The sequence below is a fragment of the Eubalaena glacialis genome, chromosome 18, assembly GCF_028564815.1.
Source record: "Eubalaena glacialis isolate mEubGla1 chromosome 18, mEubGla1.1.hap2.+ XY, whole genome shotgun sequence".
Taxonomy (NCBI): Eukaryota; Metazoa; Chordata; class Mammalia; order Artiodactyla; family Balaenidae; genus Eubalaena; species Eubalaena glacialis.
This window is the reverse complement of record NC_083733.1, coordinates 13131305-13143534: the sequence shown is the minus strand read 5'-3', so window position 1 is coordinate 13143534 and position 12230 is coordinate 13131305. Positions and strand designations below refer to the sequence as shown.

General features: G+C 41.0%; 1 protein-coding gene across 2 annotated transcripts in view; it reads right to left on the bottom strand.

The window, feature by feature from the left end:
• Nucleotides 1-10372, bottom strand: part of GLG1 (golgi glycoprotein 1) — a 154213-nt gene extending 143841 nt beyond the window's left edge. For both annotated transcript variants that reach the window (XM_061174354.1, XM_061174355.1), the window contains exon 1: nt 9932-10372. In XM_061174354.1, the coding sequence (XP_061030337.1) occupies nt 9932-10366 (435 nt within the window). In that variant the 5' untranslated portion in view covers nt 10367-10372. The remainder of the gene's footprint in view (nt 1-9931) is intronic.
• Nucleotides 10373-12230: the final 1858 nt, after the last annotated feature.

Below are 12230 nucleotides of genomic sequence, written 5' to 3'. Positions count from 1 at the left end.
AGCGAACAGTAGGATGTCATGTAGGGAGCTAGTGGGAAGCAGAGCTGGAGAATGGAGAAGCAGCCTGAGACCATGGGCTAAAGAATGTGAATTTGTTTCCAAAAGAGGAAGGGAACCATACCCATCTCTTCTGACTTCCGCTTTCACTGCTCTAATTTATCCTGTTTCAGATGATACTTTCAAGTTGAAAATCAATATACAATCGTATAAATTCTTGAAACTTCTTATAATGATTTAAAAAAAGAAAACCAACAACTCTACACACTAAAAGCTTTTATCTATACACATGTCAGTCAGGTTCTAATCTAGCAAATCAGAGCCTGAATAAGAGATTGTAGATTTTTTTTGCCACACCATGTGGCATGTGGGATTTTAGTTCCACGACCAGGGATTGAACCCATGCCCCCTGCATTGGGAGTGCAGAGTCTTAACCACTGGACCCCAGGGAAGTCCCGAGATTGTGGAACTTTATCTATTTCAAAACTATTCAAAACTAACTCTACTACCTAATTACCTCAGAAAGAAGCCTTACATACTGAGAATATATTGTGCTGTCCTTAATGTATGATTAATTTATGTATTTATACTTTAATATAGACTGTTTCATAGGCCAGAAAATGTTCCCACCTTAGCAACATAAAAGTCCTTACATATTACTTTCCCTCTGAAAAGTTGCCAACTTCAGGAAAATTTAAGTGATTTTTATATTTATCTGGTTTTACAAAGGGCAAAAAGATAACAATCAATGCCTTCTGTTTCTCAGCTGATAAAACAGCTGCTTAGTCATTCCATTCTACAGAGGGAGGATGTTTTAAGCAACACAGTCTTCAGAAATAGAAGAACTAATTTTTTTCCTCTTATATCAAAAGAACAGAGATTTCCTTTGTTTGATAGGCAGTATATTCCAAATTTAGGCATCATTTAGGCCAAGAAAATGAAAGAACATTTTGTAGAACTGAATTCCTTTACCCAGAGAATTCACTCCTTTGCACTCCACAACCTCAAAGTGTACACATTTTAAATACCTGGTAAAGACTCTATGAAAAGTTTTTGACCTTACTACTCTTCAAGTAAGTTCAACTACAGTTTTCTTGAAGAAGACTTGGAAGGATTATAATAAAAGGTGTGGCACATTACAATTTACTTCAGATTTCTTTTAAGACAGTGAACATAAAGCCATATCTTGAAGGACGCCATCTGCAACAACAAAGGGCAGAAAGACCACTGATGGGCAAGTGCAATTTGATGGATGCTCTATATATTTAAATTTTTTTCATCCTCTTCATAACCCTGTGGGAGTGGTTTCATACCTCAATTTTACACATAAGAAGAGTGAAGGCTGAAGAGATAAATCTGTCCAAGGTCACAGTAAGTGGTAAGTGAGCTAGGATTTGAATCCAGGACTGCAGTCCACAGCCCACTCTTTTACCACTCACCACGCTGCTCCTCCTATGATGAGCTCCACATGACTATAGGACCTTATCTCTGCTGATTATTTCATGTGCAACAAGTATGCACAGTAGATGGCATTAATTAACAAACGGCAGACTTTGTGCATGATTAAAACTCTCCATTACATTCCCTTCTCCCTCCTTGAAGTTTTTGTTCACTTTATGTTGTTTATCACATTACGGAGCTGATTTGGCCAGCATAGGAACTTTGGGAATTCTGTTAAGTGACTTGCAGTCTGTCTTTCTACGTTAACTTAAATTACAAATGAAACCTTCCTAGGAATCAGAGCATTTTCTTTAAACATGATTTTTTTCTTTCATTTTTTTTTTGTAACTCTGCATTTGAATTGATTTATAACATACGCACATTCTCCTGGTTAATTTCTCTCACATATCATTTCACTTCACTGTTTATCTTCCTTATGATTTTAAGTATACATCACATTTGTTTTGTTTTTTTTTTAAAGGAACACAAAAATGTTTTAAGAGTTTGTTCTATTTTACAAGGATACACATCTAGGAATTCAACCAAGTACCCATTTTCACTATGACTCCCCCTGTATAGAGTTACAATGTTATTCAAGGCTTCAATAGGAGAATTTATAGGTACTGTAAACACCATGTAGTCGATGTAACATAATATTCTAATTTCAGTAAAATTATTAAAGCTGAATGAAAATAAATGCCTGGTTCCCTTAATTCATTGTTTTTAGATTCCAGTCCACACTTCTTGTGCCTCCACACTCTATTTTAATGCAGATACAAGGGTTAGTACTGGCACAGTTCTGAGGGCCATCACTTGACATTCTTTCTTAAGTTTTAAATATATCTAACTCAATCAAATAAAGATGAGTCACTTACTGACTTCCAGTTTTATGAGTATAGCTCCTCTTAATCTGAAGGAGCTACTGTACCCCTTTACAACTCATAAAGTCGGCATGAGGAAAATGACATCCATCTATTAACCAGGTATTTTAAGGTGGCTAAATTAAGAATTTCATGATATGAACATCGATTTAAGACTGAAAAGCAGTGAAGAGTTTTTTTCTGATTCTCCCAACCATTTCCTCTACCATATGCGCACAGCATTTAATTTATCCTTCTCTTATGGTACTTACTACTTTATAACTTGTATTATAGTTTTAATAAAGATACTTTTTTCTTCTTCCAGATCAGTGCTGTCCAACAGAAATATAATGGAAGCCACATATATTATTTTATGTCTTCTAGTAGTCACATTAAAAAAAAGTAAAACTGGCTTTAATAATGTTTTTAACCCAATGTATCCAAAATATTATCATTTAAACATGTAATCAATATAAAAACTGAGACGGGAATTCCCTGGCAGTCCAGTGGTTGGGACTCTGTGCTTTCACTGTCGAGGTCCCGGTTTCGATTGCTGGTGGGGGAACTAGGATCCTGCAAGCTGTGCAGCGCACCCCTACCCCCCCAAAAAAATTGAGATAGTTTACCTTCTTGTGTGTTCTAAGTCTTCAAAATCAAGTGTGCATTTTACACTTACAGCACATCTCAACTCAGACTACTCATATTTCAACTGCTCAGTAGCAACATATATAGCTGGTGACTACCACACTGGACTACCACAGGCATAGGGGGAGGGGGAATGAGCCATTTTACAGTTGGACAGACTTGCTTTCAAATATCAATTCCACTACTTACTGGCCCTGAGGGAGTTCCCTCATTTAAAAAATAGTAATAATTAAAATAATACTAATGATATATCTCTCATAGGATTAAATGAGATATAACACCTAGAGAACATCTGGTCCCTTAGGGCAGGGCACACAAAAAGCCCTCGATAAATGCTAGCTATTATCATATATTTGTAACCTTTAACACTAAGCACAGTGTCTTGTACACAGTATGTATTCAATAAATGTTTGCTGAAGGAAGAAAAATTAATTTGCATGACATCCTACAAGCCATTTTAACTGCTTCTTTTTAAAATACTACATACATTTCTCATATAAGCAGGAGAAGTTTTTGGAAGGATTGTTGCTGATGAAATTTGTTTTGAACACATTAGGAGAAATGTATCATCTCATCTCTTAGACTGACCGAGTATTTTATTTTCTTCCAAAGAGCAATGAAATTATTCAGCAACTATATACTGTAAAGCAGTCTTATCAAGAGGCTTCTTAAAAAGTTCCTTCCATAAGTGACAGTGCTATTTTACAGGTAACTCATTTATCTGCGGGAATATTTTTATCTCAGGGATGAAAACACATCCCATTTCTGGGCTTTACTTGGAGAACAAGCCAGTGGTGCATGCAAGACCCTTTATAATCTGGACTCTGAAAAAATTCTCAAACTCTCTACTTCAGTACAGTCAGTACAGCCCCCTTAATTTCTCAAAGCATCTTCCCTTTTCACTTGTGCTTACGATTCCCTTGCAATGTTTTGTATTCCTACAGATGACAGAATCACAAAGTACCAGAGCTGGAAGGATCTTAAGCGATAATCCAGTCTTAGAACTTTCCAAAGCATGTACCATAGGTGGTAAGCAAGATGATTTCTGGTGGTATGTGTTAGTACTGCCTACTTTAATGGTAACATATTTTGTTTAACATAAAAAAGAAAAATATAACTAGCACATCAAACTCAAGAACTCATGTATATCTTCACTTACAACAGGGCTAAACTGTCCCTACTTAAGGGTAAAAAAAAGTGATAAGATTTTTAAGCCAAGAGTAGCAGAGCAGAGTTCCATCCAAGTCTAAATCCTAATTTTGTGCTCTTTTCATTGCCCTAAAGAATTTACTGTCTGTGTGACACCAAGTGATGAACACTCTCTTATATAACTGTTTCTTTTTTTTTTTTTTAATGAGTAAGCCTTCTTTTTGGCTCCTTTTTTTTTTTTTTTAATTTATTTATTTATTTATTTATTTATTTTTGGCTGTGTTGGGTCTTCGTTTCTGTGCGAGGGCTTTCTCTAGTTGCGGCGAGCGGGGGCCACTCTTCATCGTGGTGCGCGGGCCTCTCACTATCGTGGCCTCTCTTGTTGCGGAGCACAGGCTCCAGACGCGCAGGCTCAGTAGTTGTGGCGCATGGGCCTAGATGCTCCGCGGCATGTAGGATCTTCCCAGACCAGGGCTCGAACCCGTGTCCCCTGCATTAGCAGGCAGATTCTCAACCACTGCGCCACCAGGGAAGCCCCTATAACTGTTTCTTGATCACAATCCCATTTCTCAAACCAACTGTAAGCAATGGTGGTGTCTTAAAGTACTAGTGTTCTTCCACAATGATAAAGTGCATAATAGGAGATCAATAATGCCTTGATTATGTGGTTAGACTGCTTCCAACCACTGAGAGTCAGCATAGGAGGAAATTCCATATTGGCTCAAACAAAACAATCATAATATATCCTAAAGCCAAACGATGTTTGGATTAACTGCTGTTTGCATTATTCACTTCACTATTCCACCCGTGAATGAGTAACGAACCAGGAGATGGCACACATATAAATCCTAGAAACTATAAAATACATACACAGGAAACAACTCATAAAGGTTAAATAATAGGAATCTTAGAAATTGTAAATTGTACTATTTCCCAAACCTCTCATTTAACACATGAGGAAACTGAGACTCGAGTGGTAAACTGACTTGCTCACAGTCATACAATTAGTTATTGGCAGTGCCAGCTCTAGCCCTACTTTACTCTTTGTGGTGTTCCATTGATTCAATACAAATAGTAGGGGAATATATCTAAATTCTTCCATTATACTAGTACAAATTCTGCTTAAGGTGAGATGGGATCTGAAATCTTTTCATGAAGCAGAAACTCTACTTGTAATGGACTCAGACTAGTAATTAAATTAGCTCTAATAATGCCAGTCTGTCCACCTGAGAAATCTACAATACTCCAATGCAAAGGTGCTGCTCCTACCCAGTTGTTCTTGGTAGTGAAGAAAAGAGGATTCTAATTCCAGGTGACTCTTCTCCTTTTGTGTGCACTTATGAACCCGTGGCGTTCCCAACAGCCACAGACTAATTTCCCTAGCAACCATCCATGGCAGATTAGAAAGAATACAGTCTTTGAAGTCAAAGAGAACTTGCTGAATACCACCCTTACAACTTAGGATATAACACTGGACAAATTACTTCATCTCTCTGAGCCTGTTTCTCAACTAAGATAATAACACTATTCACCTCACAGGATAAATGAGATAATATAGATATTATGGCATACTATCTTAGGATACATACAGTTAAGAGAAAGGCTAAGAATAGAATAAGAAAATGTTCACCTATGAGTTTGAAAGTTTACAATTTGCAATGTTGAAATATTAATTCCTGTTCAATATGTAAAATAGTCCATCTTAAATAAATATTTACAAAGCATTCACTCTGTGCATAGTTTAGAGATAGTGGTCACAAATTTATAACCTGAAACTGATATATCAAGACAAGGTACCAAGAAATTCAGAAGAAATACTCATAACGCTTTCAAATACTAAAAAATAACAATTAGGTTCTGGTTTTTGTTTTTTTTTTTTAAGTCCTTATCAGAGACTCACATTGAAGTATTTATAACAGAAATGACAGTGTCTGGAACTTGCTTTAAAATATCCATTCTCCCAACCCCTGTGATTAAAAAAAAAAAAAAGTGAGGATAGCTGAAGCTGGGTGATGCGTATGTGGGGAGTCATCATACTGTTCTCTCTATTTGTGTTTATGTTTGAAATTTTCCATATTAGAAAGTTTTTTGTTTCTTTTTTTAAAATCAAACAAACAAAAAAACAACCTAAGAAAAACTATGCACATCACTAATAAACTTCTAAAGAACCAACATCTCCATCTGCAACTTCTAAACACAAGATACTATTGGTTGGGACTTCCCTGGTGGCACAGTGGTTAAGAATCTGCCTGCCAATGCAGGGGACACAGGTTTGAGCCCTGGTCCGGGAAGATCCCACATGCCGCGGAGCAACTAAGCCCATGCGCCACAACTACTGAGCACGCGCGCCACAACTACTGAAGACCGCGCGCCTAAAGCCCGTGCTCTGCAACAACAGAAGCCACCGCAATGAGATGCCCATGCACCGCAACGAAGGGTAGCCCCCGCTCGCCGCAACTAGAGAAAGCCCGCACGCAGCAATGAACACCCAACACAGCCAAAAATAAATAAATAAATTTATAAAAAAAAAAGAAAAAGATACTGTTGGTCATTTCAGCCGAAAATATATAAAGTATTTTAAAATTACTCTCAACATAAAGCATGTCTTATCTCTTTATCAAATACTAGACAGTAATCCCTTTGGTATTACTTCTCCTCCACCTGGTAGAACAGCCCAGGATGTATTTTTCCTTTTTACCCTTATACTTTCTGGTTACATATTCTTATAACTAGAACTACTACTAACTACATATACATACACACACACGTAACCAGGACTACTATCCATCATTACTGCTAATATACCCACTATGTAACAGGGGGCCCGCTGGGTATACTTCACCTTTTAAAAAGTATGACTCAGCTGAGAGGGTTAAAAAAAGAATCCCTCACAACATATAGCCTTAAAATAGTGGCCAAAAGGAGAAAAAGCTGTGAACTAATCTTAGTCTATGTGCAGTTTTAATATAGTTCACACATAAAACTTTAATTTGGTGGCATATGATGCATGAGACAAACAGAAAGTATCCGCTGAAATTCTTTAAAGGTAAGTATAAATACCTTCAAATAGATTCTCTAAGTGAATTAGTACATAACTTTGAACACTAAAGAGAACCTTAAAATATCTGAACTTAAGACTTAACCTAGGGGACTTCCCTGGTGACACAGTGGTTGGGAATCTGCCTGCCAGTGCAGGGGACACGGGTTCAAGCCCTGGTCCGGGAGGATCCCACATGCTGCGGAGCAACTAGGCCCGTATGCCACAACTACTGAGCCTGCGAGCCACAACTACTGAAGCCTGCGCGCCTGGAGCCCATGCTCTGCAACAAGAGAGGCCACCGCAGTGAGAGGCCCACGCACTGTGACGAGGAGTGGCCCCGGCTCGCTGCAACTAGACAAAGCCCGCACAGCAACGAGGACCCAACACGGCCAAAAATAAGTAAATAAATAAATTTAAAAAAAAAAAAAAAAAGACTTAACCTACCCACATTGTTTCAAAATAAAAATGTGGTTTACTATACTACCATTTAAATACTCACATGCTTTGCCTTTTCATAATTCTAATAGCAAGAACACAGAGAACAATCTTCCCCAAATATGTATCCAAAGGGATAAAGAAGCACAAATGTCTACTTTCCTATCAAACTGTCCTACTTACCAAAAAGCACATACAAAACATATTCCACACTTTCACTTCAAATATGCCTAGCTAGTTTACTTTTTTAATCGTTATGCTCTTTCAAACACATAATTGAGATTTAACTAGCTCTCTAAGTGGAATAAAATTTCTTTTTGCTGTCTTTAAAGGAAAAAAAGAAGTAGTTTAAAAATAGCTCCACCTCCTAAAGAATATACACAGCTGTTCATGATACTATTCTTTCAATTTTTATGTATATAAAATTGGAGGAAAATCAATTAAATTGGAAATTTGGAAACCCCTGCCCCCCCAAACCCCCTCTTCCAATTTGTATGACACCTTTTCTTTCTCTAGAGCATAAAACCGGCTCCATTAGCTGACTCACCTTCAATCAGTCAACACTACTGACTGAGTCTCAGCACTGAATTAGGTACTCTGAAAAGTTACAAAGGAAATACAGGACCTAGTAACTACCTTCAAAGAGTTTAAATCCCTATAAAGGAAGAAAAATGTAGTTACCAAAAGAATACCCTTGCTGAGAATCTTACAGTCAAAGGTGGAGCAGGGACTACATTTTCAGGCCAGGTTCTTTACACTAACTAATGCAAGAAAGATAGTGCCTACTAAATTAAACAGACTCCAAAAGTGGTCAAAGCTAAGTTATTTATAGATTATATATGCTGCTACACACTTCTACATGCATGACAAAGGAAGACTGCTCCTGTGAGTGTTTCCAAATGTCCCTAATGCACATAAAGAGACATGTACTCCTTGAATGGGTCACTTTTTGCCACTTTCCCTAATAACATCCTGTTTCTACCACAAACTGCTTAACCAAATGTTTGGTCTTCAATATTAGGATCCTAGTTTGAGAGAACAGCATCTATTATATATCCTCAAAGGCCAAATAGAAAATTTCAAGAAGCTTGACAGAGTTAAGAATCATAGCTGTTATTGACTAGAGGAGTAGTTGAAGAATAACAAAGGATTATCTTTCTAGTTTTCAAATTGTAGATAAGTCATCTAAGGCCCCACATTTCTGGTGGCTCTAGAAATTTCCCTTCTCTCTGTCTCCTGCATGTATATCTTTTCCTCCTGTGAATTACTCTGCGTGGAATACCAGAGCAAATATCACAGGGGGATGAGGGGGAAAAAAACTGCCAAGACTAGCATTTTTGTACAAACCAGTGGTTTTCCTATGACCATGAACACCTTCGACAATTCTGTTAACAATTTCCCAAATAAAACTGTATCCAGTGGTGGCTTCATTCTATCTGTCAACCTTTGGGCCTAATTCTATATACCTAAACCTTAAAAAAAAAAGTATCCCTACCAGATTTGCTCCCAAACTTTGGTAACTGTCAAAAATGCACTTATGTCTGCAGCATTAAATCCAGAGAAGAAATTCTGTTACTTAACTGAATCACATCAAACAACATCAAACCTAGACTGCATTAAAAGGTACTGTTAAAATTATAGTCAGACGTCAGAAAGGCAAAGACCCCACAATCCATCTTCAAATACTGCCCCAACTTTTCAAGCTTTGGGACTCTAAATCACTTGGAGTAACAGCTTACACTTGAGATTCATTACAAATTGACCAAAAGAAATGAAGAAGAAGAAGGAAAAAAAAAAAGCATGTATTAGTTTCAGCAGCTGGTAAATAACAGGAATTTTTGAATTACAAAGAATAGGGTAAAGACAGTAAATTCGGTTGCTGTCTACAATACACATCAGAATAGAACCAGTTACCTAAACAAACATTATCTACTGCCAATAAACAGCAGGGCATTCTTTAACAGCTTAAGTACGCCAACCATTTTTCATGTTTAAAAGGGTTGCTACAAATTATCCAAGTCGAAACGGATGGCAAAATCCTAAACAGGTTTTCACCGAGGAGCCACCGCGCTTAGAGCATCACACAAAAGACCGGAGCAAATATAAACACGCTCTGGGCCTTCGCCAACTGCAGCCGGGAGCTGGGGTCTGCGTCCCAGACCCCCCGCACCCAGAGGTAATGAAAGGTGGGGGTGGGGTCCCCTTCTTGAAATGCGCCGGGGAGCGAGGGGCAGAGAGGGAAGGAGCGAGCGCAGCTCAGAGGAAGCGAGAGAAGCAGCAGACCGTCGTCAGCGGCTTCCAAGGCCGGCGACACCCTCGGGCCCGCACCAGGCCTGGACCTCCCGGCCCCGTCCTGCCTCCTCACCTCCCTCACGTCCTGCAGGCACTCCAACACCGCCAGGTTGTTGCTCCAGGTATGCTTGGGACACACACGGGTCACGTCCTCCCTGCAGGACTCTTCCTCCGCCAGCTTCCAACCCCCGCCAGCCCCGCCAGGCCCTGATCCGCCCCGCCGGGCCGGAGACCCACCCGCCGGGAAAGGCGGCTGCGGCTGCTGAGGCGGTTGTTGCTGCTGCTGCTGCTGCTGCTGGAACTGAGATGACTGAGGCAGCTGGAGCTGACCCCCTAGAGCGCCGCCTCCAGGCTGCCCTCCGAGGGGCAGAAGGTTGGCCCCCGGGCCCTGGCCTTGGCTGTGGCCTCCCTGGCCCTGGAGTTTCTCGGCCCCGGCCGCCGCGAGCAGCAGTAGCTGCAGCGCCGCCGACAAGCGGAACATGCTCCGTACACGTCCACACGCCGCCATCTTGAGTCCGCGGCGAGCTCGACGCACCCGCCGGCGCCGCGTATTTAAATGAGGGGGCGGGGCGTCGGGCGGGGCCCGGCGGGGTCCATCCGAGCCCTTCCCCTGCCGGCGCAGACCCGCCAGCTGGGAGCAAAGCCCGGGAGTGGCCGAGCTCCGAACGGCCCACGCCCCGGACCTCGGCGGGCGGGAAAGCTGCGCTCTTTGCCGGGGGCGTTCCTGGTGCTCCTTAAGATATCTGGGTAGGGGAGCTTTGCCTAATTCCCTTGGTTGTCGTCACAGAAAAATAAAAAAAGATTGGGATTGCCACAACCAAGATGGCCGGTAGAGTATGTCATCCGTTCAATGACTTGAAAAAAAACTTTATGTGTAGAGGTGAACTTTACACGATCAGGTGTATTCCGGCATCTAAAAACCTCTTCTTGCATTTCTCCTTGCTTCCTTCCACCTGCCCCAAAAGCCTCTCTTACCCAGAAAAGAAGGCAGCATTGAATCAGGGTTAGGAGCACTGGTTCCAGAATAAGAAAAGAGACTGTTATAATCCTTGCTCTTCGGCAGACTAGGCAAGTCCTTTAACTTCTCTGACCCTCATTTTTCTCGTCTGAGAAAGACAAGGAGGAGCTCTAATGTATAATTGTGAAGATTAGAAATAATAAAGTGCCTGGCCCACAATAGGGAATTCAAAAAGTTATAGCCAGTATTATGAATAAACTGGGAAGCCCTTTGCATGTGAGCCAGATTTTAAGCCAGAATTTAAACTCATGTTTCAAGGAGGGAAAGAAAATAACAAAACATGTCTTTGAGGCCTCAGCTTAAGTCTGTGCCTCATAACTGTCTTGCTGACCTGCATGCAGCGTCTTCAGCAAGCACTATAGGCGGGGATGGTTGCTTCACTTAACACCAGTGTCCCCTCCTTCTCCATAGGAGAGACGTTATCTTCCTAAAGCATCTTCACATCTATTGTGTCATCTGAGCCATGCATCAGGCCTGAGTTGGGTTCTCACTCAGCTGAAGAATGGCAGAGATGGTAACAGTTCTGCACAGCAGGGTTAAATGTCCTGCCCAGGATGAACTTTGCCAGCCTGGGACCAGAACCCCTGGCCTCTCACTTGGCATGGTGCACTTTTATCCCACTCTGCCAGTATACCATGCTGGGGAGTGAGGGCAGCTTGGGACATGTGATCCCCACTGGTCATCCATGTTCAAAAATGCAGCTTCTGCTGTCCTGACCCACAAATGGGCAGTGAAGACCAGACCAGACATAACTAGAACCTGAGAGGTCGGGTGGGGGCTCATGGGCCTCATAAGGAACCCCTGAGACTGAGAGTATTTTAGGGGTACAAACTGCCCACTGTGGCTGACACAGGCCTTTATCTCTAGGAATGAGGACATGTTGACATCTCTACCAAAACTCACTCCTGCTACTGCCCTAATGTGGTGCTAAGGCTGCTGCCAACCTTGAGCATTGACTAAGACAGCCCAGGGTAGAACAGATAAATGTACATGTTCCTTAACAGATATGTGGCATAGGTAAATCTCAGGCAGGCTAGAGACCTGAAGTTCTTGAAAAGTCACTTAGGGTCATTAATTTTTTTAATTGTTTAATTAATTAATTTTTTTTGGCCATGCCACGCGGCTTGTGTGATCTTAGTTCTCCGACTAGGGATTGAACCCAGGCCCTCAGCAGTGAAAGCACAGAGTCCTAACCACTGGATAAGGGTCATTAATTTTCAATGATGGGTCTCCATGTGCGCAGACAACAAGTGGGAGTTTATTTTTTAAGCCAGTTTAAGGCCAGAAATTGACAATCCGCTACGAGAAGCCAGCAGTTGCCCACCTCACAGCCTGCAGTGAGGAAACCCTAGAC